Genomic DNA, 27,197 nt, shown 5'->3' with positions numbered 1-27,197 from the left:
AGCAGAATTTGTCAGTATTTGGGTAGACATACAGAAACTTTACTATTTCTTTTTCTATGTCTTTCGTGCGTTTACAGTCTTTGTATAAGATATTCCACTTGCAGTGATTCCAGTTCATCATCTTCTGCCTCTCCTCTTTCATTCCATTAAATATGTTGATATCAAAGCTCTTAATGGTTTTCTGCAAGTATCCTGCTGTTTTAAGACTTCTTCATTCTGTATTTGAGAGCAAGAAGCAATTGCTTTCTCACAAGCAACGTTAGTAGGTGCTGAGCACAGCAGTGGTGGCATCTCCTCCTGCTTCTCATTCCAAGTGCAATATGTCACATCCTGATCGGTTTCAGTTCATTGTGAGTTGCCCATTGCAATGCCAAGGTTCTGTTGTTGGCAAATTGAGTATTTGTCACTTCCCAGTTAAAGCAGTCAGATGCAAAAGAGGTGGTTTTCTTTGGGTAACACTTTAGAAAAGTGTTTAGAAAATAGAATGTATTTTCTTTTTGCCTGTAAGAGTTTTGGAGAATGTGTTCTAATTGATGAACTTGATTTACATTTGCTTTCAAGATAATTGTCCTTGCACATTTAAACTCTTGCATGCTATATATCTTGAGATAGTGTAATACGTTGCCTTTCAGCTTTCATTGGAGTTGTGTAAGGTGTTACTTTGTATGTAAGCAATAATGAAATATTCCCAGCATAGATCTAACTGAGAAGGATAATTAGAACTTTCAGTAAGTTGGTGACATGTTGTTTTCCAAAACATAATCGGAAATACTGCCTATTAGTACCTTGAGTTTCTGTTACTATTTTTTTCCCTGTTATTGTAAGTTACTACTGTATAGTTGCCAAGTATAATACATTATTCTTCTGGCATTATGTTTCAAAGTCTAGAAATGTTCCGTAATCTTTTTATGCTTCTAGGAGGCATTACGACTTCAACAAGAGATGAGAAAAAAGAAGCAAGAAATCTTAGAGAAGCACATTGAAACACAGAAGGTAAAGCATTAACATTAAAGACAGTCAGAAATTCGTTTGTATAATGTCAGTTCACTTCAAAATATTTCAGATTTTGTAAACACAAACTAAAAAAAAGGCCTATAAAATAAGCATTCTCTTAGAATGGCATTATCACATTATTTTAAGTTTAGAGTTTTAATCTAACTTGTCTTGTTAGTTCACTTTAGAAAAACCCTACGAGCTTATGCAATTTAGGTGCAATTTTAGTTGAAATTGCCTAATTTGGGTGCAACGTGCATATGTTTGTTGGGAGAAGGGAAAACCTCAGTTCTGTTTGACAAGAGCAGGAGAGGGTGATGTAGAAAAGTATGTATGACTGCACTTAGGCTTAGGAAGAGCAAAAAGGCCAAAATGTCAGTTAAGTTGAATAAAAATTTTGAAATAATTCAAGTATGTTGGGCAAATGTGTCTCATTGAAATGGAAATATGAGATGTTCATTAGGAAACAAATAAGAGATTCAGACAAAGATTTTAATTTAATGCAAGCTACTAAAAACCCTATATGTTGAGTTTGTAGGTCGCAGCAAAAGAAATGCAATATTCAGTTTTCCTATTAGTTTTAATGAGTGCTGGAAAACAGATCTGTAATAGTAGTTGCTAAGTAAAAAGATATTTTTTTTAAATTGGACAGATGCTGATTTCAAAGCTGGAGAAGAATAAAGCCATGAAATCAGAAGACAAAGCAGAAATCATGAAAACACTGGAAATTTTGACTAATAGCATTACCAAGTTAAAGGATGAATTAAAAGGTGTATCGCCAGGAGGAGGGACTCCTTTAAAAAGCATGAAAACTAAGACTCAGGTACTCAAGTTCCTACTCAACTTTTAATAAGATGAGTTGACTTGTTTGTGTCAGCAGAACAGAAATATGCAGTCACATCAGCAGTATTTAGAACCATTACCAGTTTAATTTTCAAGTCCTCTTTGAAGTGAGATTGGTTTTGCCTTCTGTTTAAAGGAACATAGTTAATTTTAAAACCAGGCTGTTGTCTGAAAGATTTATCTTTTGTTACACAGATACTGCATCATCTGGAAAATCAAAAAAACAAATCAAAAGTCTTTTGATATTTTTCTTTTGCCTTATTCTTTGTATATGGTCAATTGTTTTCTTAAATTTTGAATAGAAATTATGAAAATAGTATTTCTATTGTAAAAGGATTATAGTTAGGCCACACAAATATCTTCTCCTCAGGTTTAATACACAAGTGTACTGGACTGATATATCATTTTCTGGGACTTCTTATGTCACTGAAATTTGTCTATATATTAACCTTTTTAGAAGGAGGATTATACTGCTCAGTTTCCCTTTGATAGAGCTGCCCATATTTGGTTTTTACACGTGAAAAGAGTTTTTCCTCTGTTTTCATTCTTGTTGGTATATGACTTGTAACCAGTTTCCCAACTCCTTAAAGATGCAATTATATTACCTTTATAAAATGCAGTATTTTGCTTTTTGTAGAAGTATTTGTTCCTAAACAAATCACAACTGGTTAATAATTAAGCAAGTCTTGGAGAAATAACATTTTAAGGAAGTGTTCTTTTAAATATATTACAAGCTTTATCAAGTGAAGAAGTGCATACTAATAAAATAACAAATTTTTGTACAGTGTATTTTCCCATGAAGAAAAAAAGTCTTTTCTAGCTCTTTTCATTCAGTTTTTAAATGTTTAGAATGCTTAGTCTTCTTTTGGAATGTTTGGGATACTGTTTTACAAAACTGGTGTAATGTTAATGCCCAGACATAGTTTAAATGAGTTATTATTTTTACTTTGAAACAGCATTTCTACTACTTTATTTTATGTAGAAATATAGGCATTAAAAGTAACTGTAGTATCAATTACAATGATGTACAGTTTTGTAAAGAAATACCAACAAGAAATACTGAAATTACATGTACATGATCACTGTACCTTCTTATATCATTTGTCAGGAAAAAGTTGAAGTAGCATATATTTGTCTTAAAATGGGCATAGATTGTGGTTTTTGGAAATCAGTTTATGCCTCTTAAAACAACTTCAGCTGCAGTGGAATATTCTGCTGTGTTTTAGAGAGGGAACTGAAGGTAATAATCCCAGAATTCAGGCACTACCATAATGAGATTAAACTATCCAATTTTTTGGAGATGAGAGAACTTTTTTATGTCTCTGAGAGTGTGGGCATTGTCAGGTGAGAAAATATTTCTAGGAGGCCTGAAGGATGTTACCTGTCTGTAGAATGAATTTGAACTACAAAAGTCCTAGAAATTGGCAATATTTTTAAAGCTACATTTGATTGTTAAAAGTGTCATGTTTTTGACAAATATTCTTCTGCTGGTGGTGAACAGTGCTTCATACATTTAAACAGGAAAAATCAGTTTGTGTCAGTTCTGATCCAAGAATAACAGTTGTTTGTGGATTTTGTTACATGCAAGGAAATTAATCCAGGCCCATAGAAATGAAGAAGCAAGTTGCATCATGAAAACTTGGTAAATTCTTTACTTCAATGCAACATTTTAACCCATCACAATCATTTTACGCTGAGAGTGGTCCAGTAGCTGAAATGTACAAGAAAATAGTTTGGTAACACAAAATTGTTCAAAATGGTTGTGATTGAAAGGGATCTCTGGGGGTTGCTTTATTCCATCACCGGGTGTCACTATGAAGAGTCTGGATGGTGTCTTTGGTCATCCATACTAAGTATTTATATACATGGGTAAGATTCCCCCCTCCCACCACTTTCTCTTCCTGAAGTTAAACAATTGCAGCTCTGTTAGCCTCTGTTAGCTCATACAGCGGATGCTCAAATCCCTTAATCATCTTTGTGGGCTTTCTCTGCGCTCTCTCCAGTATATCTCTTTCATGCTCAGGAGCCTGGAGCTGGGCATCACACTCCGTATGTGGCCTCACCACTGCAAAGTAGAGGAGAAGGATCACCTCCCTTAACTTGCTGGTGGTGCTCTTCCTAATGCAGCCCAGAAAGCTGTCAGCCTTCTTTGCCACATGGACGCATTGCTGGCTCACATTCAACTTCTTTTCTGCTACCAGGACCCCTCAGATTCTCTTGATCTGGGCAGCCCCCAATCTGTACTGGTAGCTGGGGTTATTCCTCAGCAGGTGGAGGACTTGACATTTCTCTGTGTTGAAGTGCAAGAGGTTCCCCCTGCCCCATTTCTCCATCAGGTCAAGATCTTTCTGAATGGAAACACAACCAGCTGATATACCAGCCACTTATCCAAATTTTGTATTTTCCACAAACTTGCTGAGAGCACACTCTGTCTTACCATCCAGGTAACTAATGAAGATGTTAATGTTGGGGTACACCACTAGTAACTGGTCTTCAGCTGGAAGCCAGCAGTTTAGCCGGTTTTCAGTTCATCTCACTGTTTACCTGTCTAGTCAGCACCTCATCCTTTTGGCTGTGAGGATGCTGTTTTGAAACTCAACTGAATCTTTACTGAAGTCAGGATAACAACTTGGACTACTCTCTGCTCTTTGTCCACCAAGCCAGTCATCTCAGTGTAGATGGTTGTTAAGGTCAAGTATGATTTCTCCTTCCCTTTCCCCAGTCACCTTCTTGTTCTTAATATGCTTGGATTATTTGCTTCCAGGATTATTTGCTCCCTCATCCTCCCAGGTATTGTGGTGAGGTTGGCAAGCATGTAGTTCCCCAGATCTTCTTGCCTTTCTTGAAGATCCAAATGATATCTACTTTTTCTCAGTACCCAGGAACATCCCACAAATGTCATCACTTGTCAGAGATAGCTGAGACTGGCTTTGCAGGGTTGTCACCAAGCTCCCTCAGTACTTAATATTTGCATCCCACTGGGTCCCAGGTTTTTGTTTATGTACAGTTTGTTTCCTAACTTGGTTTTCTTTCAGCAAGTCTTCTTGACTTGACCTTGACAGATCCTACACTTTGGCCACAACAACCCCGTACAGCACTACAGGCTGGGGGCAGAGTGGCTGGAACGCTGAACAATGGAGAAGGACTTGGGGATGCTGGTCAACTGTCAGCTGAACATGAGTCAGCAGTGTGCCCAGGTGGCCAAGAAGGCCAATGGCATTGTGGCTTTTATCAAGAATAGTGTGGCGAGCAGGACTAGGGCGGTGATCATCCCCCTGTACTTGGCACTGGTTAGGACACACCTCAAGTGCTGTGTCCAGTTCTGGGCCCCTCACTTTAAAGAGGACATGGAGATACTGGAGCATGTCCAGCAAGGGGCAGCAAGGCTCATGAAAGGTCTAGAAAACATGTCTTATGAGGAATGGCTGAGGGAGCTAGTTTTGTTTATTTTTGAGAAGAGGAGACTCAGGAGGGACCTCATTGCTCTCCTATGACTACCTGAAAGGAGGCCGTGGTGAGGTGGGGGCCAGTCTCTTCTACCATTCCTGCAATGAGAGGACAAGAGAAAGTGGCCTTAAGCTGAGACAAGGGAGATTCGGATTAGATATTAGAAAAAAATTTTTTACTGTTAGGGTGGTCAAGCATTTGAAATAGGTTGCCCAGGGAGGTGGTGGAGTCACCATCCCTGGAAGTGTTTAAGTGTTGTCTGGATCTGGCACTGGGTAACGTGGTTTGGTGGTTTAGGGGTTACAGAGGTAGTGCTGGGTTGACAGTTGGACTTGATGATCTTAAAGGTCTTTTCTAACCTTGATAATTCTATGAATCTTGCGCCAGGCTTTTCCAGTCTCAGGATATGGGATTGATGAATCAAATCGTTCCAGTAAAGACTGAGGAGTAGGAGGTATCGCGTACCTCCTCGGTTCTAGTGTCCTTTGTTGCCAGGTGCTCTTAAACATTCAGCACTCAGACCACATTTTTCACAGCACAGTGTTCATCTTGCTGCTGAGAGATGTACTGAAACCCTCCTTGAATGTGGCAAGGGGGGTGAGAAACAGCTCTAGGTGGGCTTTGGCTTTCCAAACCAATGCCTGCATGCGCAGACAATTTCTCTGTGTTCCCTTTGTGCTCTCCCTGCTTCCAGCTCTTGTTGGAAGCTTGTTTTTGGATTTAAGTTTTGCTAGGATCTCCCTGTTCATCCAGGCAGGCATCTTGCTGCCTTTATTTCCTACATGGTCTGGAACTTGAAGGACGTAATTCTTGAAAATCATCCTGCCTTTCCAGCAGATACCCAGACCCAGAGTATTCAAACAGGAGGCCTCTTCCAGTTGTCTGAAGAAGGCCTCATCTACATCTTTTACCTGATTAGACAGCGTGTAGTACACACCCACTGCAGCATCACCCATGTTGGTCTGCCATCTTAATCCTGACTCATAAACTTCCAGCTGGCTCGTTGTCTGTCCCCATGCAGAGCTCTGTGCACTCATACTGCACTCTCTAATAAAGGGCAACTCCTGCTCCTTGACATCCTGGCTCATCCTTCTTAAGAGACTCTATCTGTCCACTGTACCACTCCAGTTGTGTCAGCTTTTCTACGATGTTTCAGTAGTCCCAAGGAGATAGTAGTCCTGTAACTGCACACAGACCTTCTCTTTGTACCTTCTCATTGTTTCACGTATTTTGTGTATTAATGTCTAAGCTCTTCAGAGAGGCACTGATTTTCCAGAAAAGAAAGGAGATCTTCCCCCTGTGATACTGTTCTGTAGGCCCTCCCTCATTTATATGGATTGGTATGTGTATGTTTGAGGTGGTCCCCCTTCAGCCCAGTTTTGTTGATCTGGTGATCTCTTCTCCCCATATCACCCTTTGCTTGTAACCTGGTCCACCACTTCCTTACATGATTCTTGTTCCTACTAAGCAAAAGTGAGGCAATATGCTAATTGTGAATTGCAGTTTTAATGAAGTTTTTGAGCTGCTTGTCTATTTTCTTTGTAATATGGAAAATTAAGAAACATTTTAAGCAAACTCACTTCATAGTAGACAAAGTATCCAAATTGTAGAAAAAGTTGATTTTATTGACACCTTTCCTTTTAGGGATATTGTGCATTAACTGTGAGCATTGTTTTGTTAACATTTTAAAGAGAGAAAACAATGAGTCCCATCTAACTTTGTGAAAGTGAAGATTTTACAGAGCCTTCAGTTAAAGTTTACAACTTCGACAGTTTTCAAAAAGACCTTGCTCTAGGTTCTCTTTCATTTTCTTAGTGTTTATAGAGCTGGCACAGCTCTATAAAAGAAGTCTTCATTAAGAGCACTAAAAATAAACCTCAAAAGTCTTTATTACACCAGTGTCTCTGACTGCTCTGTGAGTGCTAACTGCTGGTCATTATTAAACTTCAGAAGTGCTTGTTTTCCCATGTCATTGATGTATTGCAACACAGTGGGATTTGAGAGAAGCACTGGTACCAATTTTGAAAACTTGGAAAACTATTATACAGGAGATAAAAGATTTTTTCTGTGGTTGCTGTAGATAATCAGAAAATGGGGCTGAATGGGCTTGAGGTTGAAGTTGCCAGTTGAATAATCCAGCTTTTTTTCTTTTAAAGCTTCCAGGAAAAAACAAAGAAACAAAACCACCCTTATTTATCAGTGGTGATACTTGGTTTCCAGCTGTCACAGCTGCAAAACCTTCATCTCTTGACATCCAGCCTTTGAATATATTACGTGCTGTGTTTTTGAAACAATGGGTGTAAATGTAAACTGTTTCACAGTCATCTATAATTTTATCCTTTATTTGTGATGTCACTGGAATGTTTGGGTTAAAAAAAAAAAAGAAAAGAGAAAAGTTTCAGTTTGGAACAGAACTTCTAATAAAATTTTCGTGGTTGCCTCAAGTCTTTCCCTGCACCTCAGTGGTTGCAAAGAACATGTCTAAATTGGGGTTCAGAGACACCTTTCAGTTTCATATATATTTTATGAACTTTCTAATAATTTTTTTAAGATTCTGGAAGGCAACTGCATCAGAGACCATTTTTTTTTTGTTAGCAGATGTCTTATTACTTACTGCGTTTTTATTACTGTGGTCTGAACAGAACTACCATTTGTGCTTTTGCATTATGGAATTGCAATAAATTTAGATACATTTTCTCAGTACTGATTATAGATTTTGTATTCATTCATACTTGTACTGCCTTTCTTTTTTTTGTAGAATTCCTTTTATCTCATCATCATTACCATATAATATCTTGCATTTTCTACTTATTGTATCTTCACTTTCGAAAAAAATCTGTTGGCTTTGGCTTGGCATGGTAGTCTAAAAGGTTTGATATCACAAAGCTCAGAGTATGCTATTGCACGTGGAAGTTTTATCTTGCCACGAAGGCTCCTAAGCTTGTGCTTGGTTTCTTTTCGAAGGTGGAAACCCAGCGTACCGGCCAAGTTAGAGCTTTTTATTGAAAAATTATTTCCTCAGTAGCGAATGTGAACTGTGGAACTAATAATTTACCATAATGGTTTCTTAGATGCAGAAAGAATTACTAGATACTGAACTGGATTTATACAAGAAGATGCAAGCTGGGGAGGAAGTTACTGAATTAAGACGAAAATATACAGAACTACAGCTGGAAGTATGTTTGCCTCTTCTTTTTTAGCAATTAACTTCTAATCAAATATTTTCCCATATGTTTATTAGCCTGTGTATTGTATCATAAACTTTTTTCCCTAGAGTGCAGTGTTAAGTTGCATGTAGATGGAGACATTTAGCAATAATATTTAAGAAAAACCAGTTTCTCTACTTCAGTGGCATCCAGAAATAGTATTGTCTTTAATTTTGATTGCTAATCTATTTAAATTCTATAACTATTTAGATGACGTGGTGTTTTACAGATTTGTGGTAATAATACTTCCTTGAGAGCATGCAGTGTTTTTTAATTGTTTCCTGTAGGTCATTTTGTGTTTAATACAGAAGAGTTAAAAAACAGTGCCTGATCTTTTGTTCTTAAGTGTTAGCATCCTCTTAATGAGTTGTGAGCATCCTCCTAATGAGATTAATCGGAAAACCGAAGGTGCCGAAAGTAGTATTGTTGTGGCATTGGTTTCAAGAAGGGCTTAACAAAAGCAAATACAATGTTTCAAGGAGTATTCAATGTATAGAAATACACTTTTTCTTGCTTTAAAAAAAAAAATTGAGATGGCTGTGCAAGATTCTTCATATCTGTGTCTAATTTTGAGAAATGATGGATGCCGTGGGTGCTATTCTGTGTTATATTGCACTGTCTTAAATTGTATGATAATCTTATCCCTTTTTACTGTTAAGCAGGCTGCTGTGTCGCTTAAATCCCTCTTGTCTTAATGAAGTTTGGTCATGTCTTATGTATAACTACATATGAATACAGTGCACATACGTGCAGTGAAGTTGCATTAAAATCTTGCTTCAAAACGAAGTTGTTATACAGCTTTGGTAGTTGTGAACATAGTTTTGTTAATAAACCAAGCCAATTGAATAGAGATGACACAAAAGCTTATGTTAACAGTATCTATTCTGATGGTGAGTAATATTTCATACTCATATGGACTGAAAGCTTATTCATAAATTGTACATTCCAGAAAATATGTGAATTGAATGACTTGTAAAATAGCAGCAGAAAGCAGGTGCTTGTTCAAGATAAAGTTACACCACAGTTGAGTGCGCTAATCCTACTCCATCTCTCATTAAGTCTGTTTATATTTTGAGTTGAGGGCAAAAAAGGGTAGCTCTTTCAGGAAAGTAATATTTGCTAGTAAAATGAATTTTCTGAAGCCTTTAGCAAATACCAAGCAAAGTAGATGGAGAAAAACAGGGTTATTAGTGACACACATTGATATGTTTCAAGGAACAGCGTGATGCACGTTGATATGTTTCAAGGAACAGCATGAAATGTATCCCTTGTACAATGTACAAAAGGGTGGGTTTTTTTCCCATTGACATTTGTTTGATTCTTCAGTATTCTTACAAATTCTTAAAAAAAAATTCTAATATTCACACATTGTGTTTGTGATTCTGATTCCCACAATATTTCACATGTTTCTTCTTTGACTTATAACCTGCTGTTCCATTCCAGGTAACCCTGATTTTACTGTAAGAAAACCCAGATAGGTTACAGCTCGTTTGTTGAGTTATTAATTGAATTATTAATTTAAATATTTTAAAGTGTTTAAAAAAAACCTGCCAAAGAACAAAACTAAAAACCCCAAACCCCTCAGGATTCTCTTTATAAAAAATAAAAAGTGAACTAGATACTATTGTAAAATTATTTGAATAATTTCATTAATAAAGCTGTAACAGATTGATCTCCTCATGGGTGCTATCACTGGCATGCATTAAAGTAGTACCGTCACTGCTTGAGTTGTAAACATAGTTATGGTGATTTCATTTAACTTTTGATTCTTATGGCAGATTTACTTGAGTTTAAAAAGTTGGTTTTTTCTAGTTAAAAACATGGAAATTAAATACCTGTAAGGACTCTTTTGAAACTTAAAGTAACTTTTGCAGATTATTTTTTAAATGACTTGTCAGTCACTGTTATTAGCCTTTTGACTGTTCTTGGAGAGTGCATGCCAGTTCTTTAGAAGGGATACACAGGTATTGTGGGAATGGAAATTATTGAGTACGTAGAGCCAAGTGTTAGTGAATATTTTGTTCTTGGTGGTGCCCGTTAAAAACCTTTGTTTCACACCTTGCAGTTCTGTGGCCAAAAGCTCTTATGCTGCATCAATTCTGGTCAGAATAAAAGTCTTACCTGAACTTTCAGAGACAAAGAAGCAAAAGTAGAGAGGCAAATCAAGTAGACAGACACCGTATCAAGAAATTTTGCTAATGAAATTTCAGTTGTTCTGCAGTTCCTTTTTTTGAGAAGTTAATGCTCACAGATAAGGGCTCTGTTGATATCTGTGTTTAATACCTGGTTCTTTTTTCCTATTTCCATCCTATTTTTTGTCTATTAATAATTAACAGTATTAGCTTTTGAATGGTATTAAAATGTTCATCTTTTGTCATTTTAAGACCTGCAAGCTGCTCTTTCTGGAGCTGTTTTGGGGATGTGTTTTTAGGAAGAATCAGAATATGTGTTTGCTAATTTTATATAAATATGTAGATTATGAATTTTAATTTATCAATATGTTATGTATAAACATCTTAGGCTGCCAAACGAGGGATTCTTTCTTCAGTTCGTGGTAGAGGGGTTCATGCAAGAGGTCGGGGCGCATCACGTAGCAGAGGTAGAGGAATACGAGGCCGGGGTAGAGGCAGAGGAGTTCCTGTGCATGCAGTTGTGGATCATCGACCTAGGGCATTAGAAATCTCTGCCTTTACAGAAAGTGATAGAGAAGATCTTCTTCCTCATTTTGCGGTATGTTGCAGTTTCACCTTTTTTGTTCTTTGGATGACATTTTTCTACTGAATGGCTTGTTTCCTCTTGATTCAGTTCATCTGGAAATATTATTTAGGAATGAATCTTTAACATGATACGCAGAGGATGCATCAGAAAAAGGTGTAACAGGAAAATTACATGATTGATTTGACTAGTTATAAGTGTAATCTCATAGCATTTACAGGGCTTCTGGATTTTTTTTTCTTAAAAGGAAATGAAAATGGCTCATAATATTTATTTTTTCAGGATATATGTAAATTTTTTACAAATTTTTAGTTACTGAAATAAAATAACTGAAGGGATGGTGAGAATGCAGACTGTCAGTGCCAAATTTTCAGTACCTGAAGTGTGTTTATCCTTGTTGAATTATCTTGACAAGTACTTAATAAAAATTTTCATTAAACATTTTCAGTGCTTTTGCCTGACTTTCTGAATTTAAGAATCAAGATGAAAATTGTGCAAGTGTATGCAGATCTTGGAAAGGCATCCAGACATTTCTGTCTGTTGATGTATTTAAACTTAAGTCAGAACTTTTTCTACTTTTTTTTCTGGTTTCAGTCTAAGAAATGATAACTTGACATACATCATTTTTAGCCCATTTTTCTTTGAAAATATAATCAAGTGAAAAATGAACATAAATTTATAAAAACCCTTTTCCTCCATTAAATAAAGAGTATGATAAAAGCAAATTTGTTTATTTCGTGGAATGAATGCTAAGAATATCTAGTGGCATAAATCGTGTGAATTGACTGTGCCCCCTTCCCCCTTGTTTGTTTGGGATTTTTTTCCCCAACATTTAATTGTAGTGGTCCTCTCTGAAGGGAGAAGTCAAGGAGACAGTAAGCTCAGTAAATTCTTCTCCAGTCAGTGTACGTAATATTTCCTGTCTGACAGTCATGCAAGCAGCTTTTCAAAAGAACAAGAACCAATAAGGGTCTGTCTCTGCTTTTTAAAATAAATAAAAAATTCAAAATAAAACAACAAAAACAACAGCAACAAAAATTACAATCAAAAAACCCTTCCACTGTTATACTGGGGTTTTTAAGGTGTCTTGTTTCCAGAAACTATATGTGTGCACACATACATAAAGGTGTATATATATATATTTTGTTCCCCTTAAGTACACTGCATTGTTCCTCTATAAGGGAACAAAAAAGGAACCGTCATACCTGTAAGAACAAAATTACTTCCTATGGAGATAAATAACAGACCAAACATTTATACGTATCTCTCTCTATATATATATGTGTGTGTAATTAAGGGGAATAAAAGTACTTTCTATAGAGATGTATGAGAGATTGAACATTTGACCATGACTTAACAAATTTTTTTTGTAAAACTAAGAACATGTAACTTTAAAATGAAATGATGCATTCTACCTGGAGGTTTCTGAGTCCAGTTTTGATGATGCGTGTAAGAAAAAAAAATTATTTGTAATATACAGCATTGTGATGTAGTCTGTCTTGCGAATATTGCTAAATGAAATATTGCTGGTCACCTTTCATATTTTTCATTTCATTATGTACTTTTCTTACTGCAAACTTCATGTTTTCCTATACATTGGTTTTTTTTGCAGAAAATAGAAAACTTACAGTCAAAGCAAAAACATAAAGGAACTTAGTAACATCAACAATACCATTCCATTCACCATGTTAGTAGGATAACACTGAGAAAAAAAAATGAATTACTTAATTTTGCAGGTTGTGGGTTTGCTTCAAGTTTTAAACTTGCTGCAAATTCCATGGAAATATTCTGAGCTTTTTTTCTGTTTCTGTGATACAATACCGTAACTGTGCACATCAGCAGTGCAGTCCACTTGCACAGACGTGTTTGTTGGGCTTTGCAGCTCACAGTGATACCATAGCAGCCATTACTGGAATAGATGGGAATACTAAGATGCCGAAGTACAGTTAAGTTTTGAAACATTTTCTACAGTCCCTGCCACTAACAAAGCTTTTGGTGGAAGACTTTTGCAATAGGCTAATGGAATAATCTCAAGATTCCTTCTTTCTAGTAAAAAGAGAAATATTGAAGCAGAGCAACCTCTTTCTGTCATAATTTTACTTCATACCTGTAGGAATTAGGAAATCCAGAGACAAGAGCACTTTGGTGTTTTAGAAATGCAAGTACAAGGAAGAGTATTCTTGGCTACGACAAGTACTCTAGCATTTAGACTGTGAATACACTATTCTAATTTTCTGTGGTTTTTTGAAGGCATTTGATTTAGGACTGCATTTTTAGAGGTGGAGAACTATTTTACTAAACTTTTTTTTATTATTTATCAAAAGCAATATGGTGAAATTGAAGATTGCCAGATAGATGACTCTTCTCTCCATGCGGTGATTACTTTCAAAACAAGAGCAGAAGCCGAAGCTGTGAGTATAGACTTTCTTAAAAATATTCTGCAACATTCAAGTACTTTCTGGTTATGTTACACTTCTATATTTGATTAAATATAATACTGCTAGTTATTTTAAAACTATTGACACAAAAGTTGAATTCTAAATAAAACAAAATTGTCAGAACAGCATATTACTGAAATATTTAGGAAATGAAGATGTTTATAGCGAGTGGAGGATGTAAGAGAGAAATTAAGGGAAACACTCGGGAATCAGTAGTTTGATGTCTTGGTTCATCTTCATTTAATTGCGATGGTTTTTTACCTGAAGACTTGCTACCCTCACAGTCTTCCTGAAATGTCAGTGGCAGAGTGAGCCTGTGTATTTTGTTTGTCTTTGATTGGATCTACCTTTGCCTGAAAACCTGTGGTAGTGTAAATGATATTTGATCTCATGGGATTTTCTTTTTGTTTTCTTTTTTTCCCCCCGCTTTTTTTTAGAAATTTATGAAATTGCAGAAGCACAGAATTATGGAAGTAACTTTTAGACACTAAAATCCAGAGTTGACTTACGTTGTAATTCAGCATCCTTACATGTGGATCATTAGGACTTTATACATTTAGCTCAGCGGCACTCCTGCCTTAACCGATCCGTAGCGTAGGCATTATGTGAATCTGCACAAAATAATGAACATAGTTATTCTGCAAATTATTTTGTTTCCTTTAAAATGCTTGCATCACTGTTGGGAGGGAGTATCCTGAAAATAACAGGGACTCCAGAAAGAATGAATTCATATTTATGGTATGGTTGTATGGTAAGATTTCGTTTTATATTTTGCACAAAGTTTATCTTGTGCAGTTTACCTGAACATGATTTTCATACCTGGCCAGACTATTCTCTTTCTCATCTTGAGTCACCAGTGACCTGATTGAAGAAATACTGGTATTTACAATGCAGATTAAGGCAATGGGGACAATAGTTTTGAACACTTAGAATATAATTTATGATTACATATTTTAAGAAATAGTTTGATCCATGTACTGAAGATGTTTTACAGAAACATACAGTTTTGTTTGTGAAACTCTTAGGTATAGCATTGATGAGCAGTAACTGTATGAAGATTGTAATTATTCTGTAAAAAAGGAAGAGTAATTAATGGTAGGTCATGTATACTGACTTGTGGGGAAAAACAGCATTGTACAGCTGTGTTGAAGGAACACAGTTCAACAGTGAACCATAGTTTTGTGGAGAATGAGAAATACCTGTTTGCAGATAAAAGCAGTTGTAATTAATATATTCACAAGTGAACTGAAGTAAGGTTGGGTTTTCAGTTTTGGTGCTTTCTGGCATGGGATACTTCATTTTGCAACTTCATATTCTTTGACATTGTAGTTTACAAGAAATACTCCTAGGTATTGAGAGAACGTCTGCTTCCCTGAAAAGAAAAATAGGTTACCTAGAGCAGTAATCTGTTTTATGGACTATCCAAATAAAGGCTTTACTTCTTCTAGATGGAGTATGATTCACTACAAGGATCTTGTCAGTATCTTGCTGAAGATATTTATCAGCAAAATACATCAGAACATGTTTAGAACATGATTTGCCTAAAAATTGGCAGGGAACGTCTTCTCTGCCTTACCTAAATTTCTACATGTAAAAAGCAGAGAATGGTAGTATTTTGGAATCAAACACAGAAGTGTACAGACAAGAATCACCTGAAAAGGAAGGTAACGCAGAATAAAAACAGATGTGGGCAGGGGGAGAAGGGACGTATGTTTGGTGGAAAGGTTGAAGACAACGTTATGTACTTCTCTCTCTTTTTTTTGTGATGCATTTCAGTGCGTTTAAAAAGCAGTATAATTTTCCTCAATCACTCGCAAATAGAATAGGTGGAGTTTTCAAGCTGTGTTAAAGGTGAAGTTCAGAATGCCCTTCTGAAAGTGGGGATATTGCACCTTCATTTTTAAGTGAAAGTGTTATGAAAACTGGGTTCAATCAAATCTAGTAAAATAATGTATTTTCCTTAAGATATTTCTATATATTAAATATATTTCCACTGAAATTTCTGTGTTTATGGCTAAAGCAGAATTTAAGGCTGGCAACTGAAGAAGTTACAGAAGGTAATCATTAAAAACCTCTGTTGAGGCCAGTTGTGAGGTAAATGCAGCTAGTATTTTACCTTCTTAAATTAAAATAGGCCTAGGCTTTATGTTCATATATGTTGTAGCCTGGAAGGAAGAGGAAGATTCCCTGTTGTAAAATGTTGCATTTTTATGTAGTAGTAATTTCTTCCAAAGATTACAAGTTGTTTCTGGACCTAAATGTCACATATAAGTACTTTTACAAATTCTAGTTGTGTGACATTGTGATGAGACCATGAACAAAAAGCTCCTGAGCTGCATTTTAATAAGCATAGAATCTTTTAAATTTATCATAAATTTATATGTACAGATTTAAAATTTATACCTGGGGACTTTAATATCACACAATTCATGTTCAGATGTCATTGAACATGTAATTGTTTCTACATTTCACATTATGCTGTGCTTTCAGATTGTACTATAAATCTTTTGTGACCATGACGGTTATTTCGGAATGTTGCTAACACTGATTTATGCTCATTCATGTTACTTTAATTTGAACATACTATTTCCAAAGCAGCCACTTAATGCAGCTGGTACTTAGAAGGGCATGAATATCCCATAAGTTAAAAATTTTTATATTTCAATTACAACGGCTTTACAGGAAGTGGAACGTTTTCCAGTAGATTAAATTGTAATCACAAAGGGGCTTTTTTTTAATTGTTTGGTTGTTGGGTTTTTTAAAATATATTGAGTCATTTGTGGGATGTCTTACTTCTTCCACTAAGTTATACATTAACAGTTTTGTGTCTGTCTTTGAAAGGTGAAGAACCCATCAAGATAATATTAAAAAACAAGGTGTTAGTTCAGTATGTTGCCCACATCACCAAATGATTGATGGTTTTCCAAGCTTATTTTCTTCTGAATATATTTTAATCATTTTCTTCAAAGGATATATGAATTCCATGTGCAGTGAATGAAGTTGTTTTGTTTAACCTATTAACAGTAATTCAGTGTTGAATATATTACAGCTTGGACTTCTTTTGTAAAATCACGTATAACTAAGATGTTTAAACGTGTTTTAGGCTGCAATTCATGGATCTCGTTTTAAAGGACAAGAGCTAAAGTTGGCATGGAACAAGCCTGTTGCTAGTATGTCAGCTGTTGAAACAGAAGAAGCTGAACCCGATGAAGAAGAAGTAAGCTTGCTTTTTCTTTAATTTTCATTTTTTCCTCTTTAAGGTAAAATAGCTTTTTCAAAAAAAGTTGATTCATGCTCCTATTTTTTTAATCTAACTCATATTTTGATATCAGAAAGTGTATTTTGGGGGTTTAGATTTTGAAAGTCTAGATACTTTACTTTTCCTTGGAGAAACGTTTCATTTCTTACACAACAAAAAACTCTAGAGGATATATCTAGAAAATGGAAGTGGTGGGTTTTAACTTTCATGAGAGAGATTGAGGATTTTGTCCAAAACATGAGTTTGTGCCATTTACATTTGGCACTAATTTCTTAGAGGATGAAATTTCAGACTCTTTTTTTCCTTTGTAGAGATATTGCTTGGAGAATACAGGTGAAGGAGTAATTCAGACCATTTACTGACTTCATTCAGACATCTGAAGTACCTCTACTGAGTGTTAGTCTTCATCATTGTGCATGAAAGATACTAAAGTCATGTCCAAATAACTTAATTGGTTAATGTAGAAGTAGTGGGGCAACAAACCATGATGCAGTCTAACTCATTACATTCAAAATACCAATATTTGTGAATTTAGAAAAATAAATGCCACTTGGGGATGAAGTCAAGCAGTCTTTTTCCTAATTTATTTACTGTAAATTAAGTGTACACACATAATTGCCATTGAATGGCTGAAGTAGAAGTGCACCTTGACTTACTCAATGATAGTATTTGTATGTATCTTTTTTCCTGTGGTATTTTGGCACATCAGCCATACAAGCAGCTTCACAAGTTTGTTTTGATATAAATCTGATTAGTTCTTTTACAGTTGGTAGTGTTCACTTTCCGTTTTTTTTCCTGAAGACACCAGCTTGTCTGTTTGCTTCCTGTCTCCAAAAATGCTAATTTGTTTTTAGCGTGCCAGTCAAAGACAGCGTCGTCTACCTCCACCTCTGTGTATTTATATTAGGCATTGTGTGCACAAACCTCAAGCATTGTTAGGTAGTCATGAGCTGTGAGTGAATAAGAGACTACATTACGGAATTTTCAGAGCATCTTAGATATTTTGTCACATCTCCTTCAGGGATGTATTACCTGGGAACATCAACAACAGTGCCTGTTGCTACAAGGAGTTCGCGTTATTGAGAGATCTCATTGAGTAACCACTTCATTGAGATTTGGGTGATGAAGGAAGGGCATTCAGGGATATGCAAAAACTTCAGCAGAGTAGAGGAAGGAAAGTACATATTTGTTGGTAGGTGAACTACAGAGAGATTTGCCTTCTAACTGCCTTCCCCTTCCCGAGACACTTGAGTGTAGGAGGGAACCTGTGGGGTATAGATAGTGGGGGAAAAAGGGAAAGAAGATAGTAAAAGTGACATGCCCTGGCAAAGAGAAAGAACAGCTTTACAAACTCAGACCTAGATGTGTGATGACAACTTGTCAGCTGAGAAGTGCTTGTGCTAGTGGGATATATCTATTTTAGGTGATGGTTCTTCTCCTTAACAGGAGTCATCAGGTATGGAAAGAAAACTCAGGGAAAAGACTGCATAGGACTGTTTTCTGCAGTTCATAAATTGATGGACTCATCTAAAACTTTCCAGGTTTTCAAAATTTAAGTAAAAAGGGGAAGTAACTTGTTTTTAAATAAATAATTTAATTATTGGAATGTTTAACTTTATTATAGGTTGTTTTTTCCCTGACCTTTTATTTTTCTGACACTTTTCTTGAGATCCGATTTTTTTCTTTAATTTAACTGCTTTTATTTGTTTCAGGATTGTTTTTGCAGTCATTCCTCAGCTAATTATTCTTGTGGAAAATATCTAGGAGCTGAGCTTGGGTCAAAACCCTTAGCTGTTCATTGGTTTTGTCTGCTTGCTGAAATCTTTGCAATAACAAATCTGTAATATAAAAATATTAGTTTGCCTATATTTTTGTTAGTAACATTGCTGAATTCGTATTAGGCCCAGCGTTTACAGATATTTTATGTAACATGATTGATGTGCTTACCTCTGACCCTTTCCCTTTTTCAAAACAAGCCAAACATATGTAGCTCTCCTATGTTTTTTCTGTAATGAGGCTGGAGTTTATTTGGATTTTCTACAACTGAATTAGTCCTCCTAACCCTCACCAAATTTCTTTACATCAGGTGTTTCTACTAGATAATCCTTGGGAAATTTTGCTTTTAAATGCCATTCTTTCGTTCTGTGAGCTCTGTATTGCTTCTAACATTTGATTAAGTTAGTATTTGAAGTATAATGTTATGATCCCTATGTCCCTAATGAATGAGGTCAAGAACTTCATGTTCATGTGCTGAAGTTCAACCAGTTGCAAAAAGAAATTTTACGTAGTGTTACTGTTTAAAATTTATACTTAGGCAGGCTTAGTTTGGGGTTGGGCTTGTAGTCAGTGGCCTGAATTTCAGTCATACATTCTTTATACATGTAAAATATCTTGAGTTTCTGCATGCTTACTTATTTAACTTGATTTTATAGCAGCTATTGTAAACACATGAAAAAGGTTTCCTTCATTTTTCCATGTCTGAACTACCATTTTAGGTTCAGCTGAGGAGTATTGATGCTAAAGAGGGATAACAGGCATAGGACTTAGGTGAAACTGAGTACCTTGATGTTTCAAAAAAAAAAAAAAAAGGAACAAAAGGAGCTAGATCATTCAGCAGATGTAGTTGAAAGCTCTTGATATGTGTTTACTATGTAAATTTATCTGGTTCTTTGGAATCTGAATAGCATCTGTAATGTCCTGTAAAAGAGAATGCTACTGTTCACCTATGTCTACCTAGAATAAGTATCTTCCTATTGAATCTGCCACCTGCATGTTTAATTTTCATGTTGTCCTGCTCTTGCATTGGAAAGACAACCGTCATTCTCTCTTCACTTTCTCTCAGATACTTAATATAGAAGGATAATGTCTTACTTTCCCTCAGTTATTTCCTCTCCCTATGGTTGTTCCCCTGTATGGAAGTTGTTCCAGTCTTTTTGGTCTTCTTGGAGATAGTAGTTCCTCCCTCTTGTAAAAGAACCTACTGGAAAGAGAGAAGACTTATGTTGAGGCTTACTTCAGCCTAGAGCCTCTTATCTCTCCAGAAGAGTTCCCAATTTCACAAATCAGCCTGCTTGCCACTTACTGAATTTGGAAGTTCTGTAGCAAAACCCCCACAACTACTGGGACAAGAAGAATAAGCAAGGAAGACCACAGCTGTTACTTCACAGCTGGGAGATTTTCCTAGGGAAAGACATCCTTGTGTTTTAGTCCTTGCTTTAGCTAGCACAGAGTTTGCCTCTGTCAAAAAAGTTCCAAAATATAATAGTAGTTTATATACACCCCTGTGTCTATATGTAGATAAAAATTGAAACAACTTACTGTTTGTTTAACTTTGCCTTTCTGCAGTCTGCAACTGTTGACCTGAAATATTCAGGGCTTTGAAGTCTGTCAAGTTACTGTGTTGTTACTGAAAGGAATAGAAATACAGTAATATATTCTGTCTGTCTCCCTGCCTCAAAGTTTTAAATTTTATACTGATTTTAAGTTTGATTAAGCTGTCAAAATCAAAAAGTCTCAGATTCAACCTTTTTGATACTGTGGCACAGGTGGATTAAGCTCTTGGATGAAAACCAGCATAGTTACTGTGAGCATGAAAAAAAAACATTAGTTTTCAGTATAGCATGCTAAGTTCCATGGAAATGTAGCAGCTTGGGCATGAATTATATGCTGAAGAATCAGAAGAGCTATTTAAGGATGAGGTGCATATGTCTTGCTAATTTTGAAGTCTGTTGAAAAGAAAAAATTTTCCTTTGCCATTTGCTTATATATGTATATTACATATATATACAGTATACTTCTTTGAAAGCATTACTGTTTACCTATTAAACCCCAAATATTTTCTTTACCAAATTGCAAGTATCAGAGATTTGTATTTTGCCTTTTGATTTTTAGCGTTTTCTGGTGTAACATTGTCACCTTTATCTCTTGAAGTTTCAGGAAGAATCTTTGGTGGATGACTCGTTGCTTCAAGATGATGATGAAGAGGAGGAGGAGAATGAATCTCGTTCATGGAGAAGATGATTCAACTGATCAATGACAATGCTAGAACTGCACCTGTGTTGCATTAGTATTACCTAATGTACTTCTGCATCTTTGTATTAAAAGGGGTTTTGTGATGAAGTTGGATTCAGATATAGATTAAAAAGCAGCTGGTCAGTTATATGTTTTGAGAGATTGATGTTTGAGTTACATTTCAGTAAATGATTGCTAAAGACATCATACTAGGAACATATGCAATGTTTTTATTACATAGTTCTACAGAAAGTTACAGAATTCTTTGGGTTCTTTGTAATTTACTGAATTGGTCAAACACAAATGACCAAAAGTTGTTATAACATAGATAATTTTTGTTCTATTCCAGATACGGAATGAAAATTTGCATTTAAAATCTTTGTGAATGTTTTCAGAAATGAATAGATAACAGTACTAAACCGAAGTCTCTAAAGTTATGTATTCATAATATTGCATAGTAGTATGCTTAGGCTTTACTATGTACTAGCCTTTTGTTGGATTTGTGTACGTATTTTACCTATGGGTTTTAATGATAAAGTGTATGACTGCTTTGCATATAAGTCCTTATGACTTTAAGATGTTAAAAAATAAAGAAATGGAATGGTCTTCAAAAAAAAAAAAAAGAAAAAAAAGAAAAAAAGCAATAACCAAAAAAAGCTAAGGCAATGGTCCTTCATGATGAAAAAAAAAAAAGAAAAAAAAGAGAAAAGACCATTCCAAATGGCAACCCCCACCCCCATGTTCACAAAAGGAGCTTGAATCACTATCACTCATGCTAAAATAATACTGACTGTATATATATGTAAAAAATCTAAATCACTTTTCATGTACATTAACACAGGTATACTCTACAAAAAAACTTTTGAATGTTCTGAATTTGAAAGTGATGTAAGTCAAACAGTAAATAGAATAATATTCCACCAATAAGGAATTTTTTCTATAACCCTGCACTGTGCTACAGTAGAAGAAAATTTGATCCCACAAAAATAATATGCAGTACTGAAGTATAATTTAGAATATGTGAGAAGTGGAATATTTGGTAGATAATATTCTAAATAATTTTACTGTGCACACTAATGCATCTTTTATATTCGTGTGTTTCTGTGATAACATTTTTCCATTTCAAAAGTAACACTCAGCAGATAGTAAGTTCACACAATTGCATATATTCATCATTCAAAAATATACGTACACGAAATTTTAGTGTGCTCCACAGAACTACTTCATTGGCTCTTTCTAACAGGTCATTCTGTTATGTGAGGTCTGAAGTTTCTCTGCTTCTTAGGGAGGGGAACTGCCTAGTCCTTTGCAGTAAAGGACATCTCAGAAAGACTTGGTTTCCCATTAAGTGGCATTTTGCTGCACTGTTTTCAAAAGAAAATCCATGTATTAACTATTAGAGTAATGGGTTTTATTTTTGTTTCGGAGAGGACAAGGGGGTTGTTTTGTTTTTAATATTTTCTTTCCCCCCCATCAATTCATTAGTGAGTGTATCATAAAACCATCAAATAGATGGACATGAACCCATATGACCATTAACTTAAGAGCTGGACCCGATGATCCTTGTGAGTCCATTCCAATGCAGAATATTCTCTTATTCTGTGATACTTCTGTGTACTTCAGTTTAACAGGGTATTTTCTTTAGTCCATGATTTTGTCTTTTGCTGGGGAGACAGGAGAAATAGTCTGTCGTGTCCCTGCTCTTTTTTTTTAATTCCAAAATAGGAACGTAGGAAAGTAGAAGTAGTAGTATTCCAGAAAGAAGATCTCCAGCTGTAGAATTTTTGTTCGTGCCGTTGAATTACTTGAAGGGATTTTGAGACCTGGATCTTGGTTTGGGGTTTTTTTGTTGAGAGGGTTTTTGTTTGATTTGGTTTGGTTTTTTTCCTCTGTCCCTGTGTGTATGCATATCTTGTGGCAAAAAATATGCACTTAAAGTTTTTGTATAGTCTTAGTTTCACATTGAAATGTCACAATCGACAGCCATGCTTGTTACAGTAAGTTCTAAATTTTGCCAGAAGGAGTTGAATTTGGGAAATTGATTTCCTTTTACATTGAATTTCAGGCAAAATAAAATATTTTAAGAACCTTTTTATCCAATGCTCTCAATGAACTGTTCTAGTTCACTGAATTAAATACAAGCTTTCCTACTTTTGTTTTTTTAATGATTTAGTACATTTGAAAAGTGCCAAATTGATGGTCCAGGGAGTGGAAGTTTTTTGTGTGATGTCTTTGAGAACAGGTACAGCACAGGAAAAGACTGTTCATGCTGCCTTAAGCATGGCATGCTTTGTTTGCTGCTCAAACTTACCTTTTCACTGCAGTCACTCAAAAAGAAGCTAATGACAACTATCAGTGTGTTTTTTACATGGGTGCTTCTTACAAATCATCTGAAATTGCTGTATCATATCATTTTAAAACCAGTATTCCAAGTTTGCCTGCCTGTTTTGAATTCAGCCTGGTAATGCATCCATGCGAGATTCATATCATAATAACTTTGCACCTTGATCTACTTGTAAGGGGATGAAACCTTTAAAAATTCTTTTTGCCACCTTCCTCCCGCAAACTTCCTACTGATGTGTATTTTGTCCCCTGCTGTTACCTTGTGGCACTGAATGGATGAAGAACACCTGGATCAGAATGGCTTTGTTTATTCTCACTTTAAAAACAACCCCAAATGTTTCTTTCAGTCGAAACCCATCTGTGGTTGTATGTCATTCAGCATAAGGAAACTGTCCCCGTTGCAATCTGAATGGACTGTACATATTTCTGTCATTATCAAATTACTTTCTTCATTTGATTTCCTTTTGGCTTGCTCTGTCTTCATATTCCTTGTCTAGCTTGCTCTCCCCTCCATTTTTTTCCCAGCTATTGTAATTTCAGTTCAGTCAGATCCTTATTAACATAGCCTTCAGTGAAATCTGTTGTCAACTGGAGCAGCATCCTTCCTTGTTTGAATCAACAAACCAAACATCCCGCTGGCTTGGTTTTCCTCAGACAGCTTTTCAAAATTTCCATGGAAAAAAAGGTAAACATTTAAGAAGGTGTTTTCTTTTCCACTTGGATACTAAAGGTCTTGAATAAGATACAAGCTGACATGCAGTTCAACAGCAATATGATTTTAAACCACATTTGGTTGAACTACAAAAAATTTGAAGTAATGGAAGTCAGTCATTCAGAATATATTTTAATCTCTGCAAAACAGTAAAGTAACAAGAATACTTTTGTGAAGCATCACTTAGGGCCAGTACTATGTATGTTTTTTCTTCTGTTAAAACTCACTTATTTCAACTCAGAATATTTGTAAGAGAAATCAAATATATTTATTAGCGAAACACAAAGGTGTTGGATGGACTTATTTTACAACCAAATCTGGACAGGTCTATTTCTTAAATTGAAAAAGCACATGTTGAAAAGTAGTCATGTAACTTCAGACACTTAATTTGTGTTCTAAACTACACTGAAAACAGTCTATTCCTTAACTAGAAAAGAAGTCAAAAAATACTATCCGGATAACTTAAGTATCTGAGAACAGCGTAGCATAATTGTACTTAGTTAAAACATCTGACTTGATTGTTGACCAAACTCTGAAGAGGACCCCGAACTGCCTAAGCTTTACTGTTCTTGTCAGCCCCTGGGTAACTTTAAAAAGCTGTACGTTTATTTGACGGTTTTGTATGCAGAACAGATAATTTTTGTCAGTTTTTGCATGACCATTGAAGAAAACAAAAAGATGTGTAAAATTTGGGTTTGACTCAAAGAAGTGATTTTGGATGTTCCCTGTAGTTTTTTAACTAAACTGTGAACTAGTAGGTCTCACCAAAAATAGATGGGGGGGGAGGGAGGAAGGAATATTTTTTTTTCCCAGCAGTCACAGACTACAGTTGTACAAACACACAAAGTAACATGAAGGGGCAGAGACCTTCAATGAAGCACTTCATTTACTCTAATTCAACATTATTGTTTTATGTTGCAACTAAAGAAGACACAGTCAAATATAATCCTGTATTACTTATCTTTTATTGCCATTAGAAAAGTAAGTTACAATTAACAAATCAAGATTAGAACAGCTGGAACAAACAGCAGAAATTTGAGGGATTTCTGGAAAAATAAGTGTGAAAATTTAAACAATTTTATTGTTCTTCATCATACTTTTCTGAGTGAAACTGTTTCCTACTGTATTGATATCATAGCACTTGATTACTTTCAAATGAACCTGTTAAGACAAAGTAAAAGTTCTTGATCAAGATTAAAGACAAAGGTTATCTTTTTCAGTCGAGTAAATAGAGCTGGGGAAAATGAACCCTTAGTTTTTGTGGACTCGTTAAATGTAGACCTTTCTAAACACATGAGTATTCTTGTCACTCAGTTGCCTAAATACTGTCGTTTTATATAATAATTATTTTTTATTTAAATATACCTTTGCATGTTTTATCTTGCACCATGTTTTAAATCTGTAGACATCAAAAATACTTGCAACAAAAACAGACTTCGTTGATTTCAGTCTTTTATTTTAATCCTTTGGGGATCTAATTGTAATGCTAATGAGAGGGATTTTCAAGAACATACCACACAAGAAATTTCTTTTTTTCCTAATAGATTGTTATTTGTAAAATCCTTCTATATGTGTTAATGCTAAAACTTATCTGACTGATGGTACTTTGTTCTTGGTCCGTGTGAGTGAAGATTAACTTTTTTTCTTCTTCTTGCAGTAAGCTCATAATCCTGAGACCCGTTGATGTCTTTGAAAATCATCTCATCTGACCCTGTGGTATTTTGTAGTAATTTTGATATTACAGTTTGAATTTTTGAATTCCAAGATCTTTCCTACTTTGTTAGCAGAACAAACTAATTCAGTTTCTCACCTTTCTCTTCCAAAGACTGGGACACTACATTCAATAAATGTGTCTGCACTAGTTGATGAACTGGATTTTAATATTTCTCTATCAGCAAATGCGAGAAAATATTTTGAGGCATGTACTCTTCAAAATTCATATTTCTGAAAAACATCTGTAGTAGACTTATTTTATTTTGACCTTTTGGATACAAAGAGGGTAAAATCATCTTTTTACTCTTTTACACTATTTTACTCTTCTGTGTTGCAGAGTCACATAAATTTTTTTATAGTAATTTGGTAGGTAAAAATTTTCTTTAAAAACCAGATCTTTTTTGTATCATCTAGCACATAATTTTATTTTAAAAGAAAGGGGAAGAAAAAAAAGCAAATGTATTTACAGTTCCTCCTGACAAGCTCTGGAGATTATTTGAAATCAAAAATGTTGTTTACAGGCCTCAAAACTTCAACAGTGCAGTTGTCCATTTCCCAGTTGCTGAAGAATGACTTCTGTTTCTTAAGCTTAGTGTTCTTTTAAATGTGAAGGGAAAAGAAACACTAACTTCTCAAAAATGTTTTTGTAATGATCTGCAGCTAGACAGAATATTTCCAAGCTCTAAGGCATATGAACTCTTTTCTCTAACCAATTATTTGCTCTCTAGGGAAATGAGAAAATTTTCTTATTAAAGGTCATAATATATTCTTCTCGCCCAAAATTTGGTGCAATAAAGATGCTTGAACCAAAGAGAAAACAAAAGACTTCACAAAAATGTATGTTGATGCATGTAAAAATCTATATCCTTTTGCCAAAATCGTGTGCATGTTGCTAATGCATGTATGGTGTAGTTGAGATCTACAGAATCACAGAAATGCCTTTAGAGTACAAAACCTCTCATTTTTATACAGCTTCCCAGTTCTGCAGAGCTCTGCTGCATAAAAGCCAAAAGAAGTGTCCTTTCCATTAAAGTACCTTGTTTTAACATGAAGGAATGTTCTTCCTCATATTTGCAAACTGTCCTTTTTCTGCTTAAAAAAACTCGAACAACCTAGTTCTGATTTTGTGTAAAATCTTTTTCCGTGAGATAAAGCCTTGTATTTTCTCTTTCGGCTGCTGGAGGGCACTATGACTACACAAGTGAAACAAAAACTGGAAAGAATTTGTTCCCATTTCAACACTTCTGTGATATTTTTCCTGTTTCAGTTCTCATGTTAATATTTGCATTTCTTGCAAAAACCTGTATGCATCTCTACGATGTCAGCAGAAATTCTGTTTCTGTGAACTGAAAGTATCTCTCTTTGGATTTAGGTACCAATAATAAAACATGACTCCAGGTGTTTAAATCTGAATAAAACCCAGAAGAATGTTTCTGCGTTGCAAGAGGCATGTATCCATCTCCTTTTCTGCTCTGGGAATTGAATTAGTGTTTGATAGGTTAAAGTTGAATTTATAG

The 27,197-nt window shown here is 35.3% G+C and overlaps 1 protein-coding gene across 3 annotated transcripts in view; it reads left to right on the top strand.

Annotated features, from left to right (window-relative positions):
* Positions 1-21,605, top strand: part of RBM26 (RNA binding motif protein 26) — a 55,489-nt gene extending 33,884 nt beyond the window's left edge. For all 3 annotated transcript variants that reach the window (XM_027674610.1, XM_027674611.1, XM_027674609.1), the window contains 7 exons: positions 919-993; positions 1,646-1,816; positions 8,355-8,459; positions 11,010-11,219; positions 13,529-13,615; positions 16,746-16,859; positions 20,832-21,605. In XM_027674610.1, coding sequence (XP_027530411.1) covers positions 919-993; positions 1,646-1,816; positions 8,355-8,459; positions 11,010-11,219; positions 13,529-13,615; positions 16,746-16,859; positions 20,832-20,921 — 852 coding nt within the window. In that variant the 3' untranslated portion in view covers positions 20,922-21,605. The remainder of the gene's footprint in view (positions 1-918; positions 994-1,645; positions 1,817-8,354; positions 8,460-11,009; positions 11,220-13,528; positions 13,616-16,745; positions 16,860-20,831) is intronic.
* Positions 21,606-27,197: the final 5,592 nt, after the last annotated feature.

The sequence above is a fragment of the Neopelma chrysocephalum genome, unplaced genomic scaffold, assembly GCF_003984885.1.
Source record: "Neopelma chrysocephalum unplaced genomic scaffold, ASM398488v2 Primary Assembly neopelma1_25, whole genome shotgun sequence".
Lineage (NCBI taxonomy): Eukaryota > Metazoa > Chordata > Aves > Passeriformes > Pipridae > Neopelma > Neopelma chrysocephalum.
This window is presented reverse-complemented; position numbering and strand designations above follow the sequence as displayed.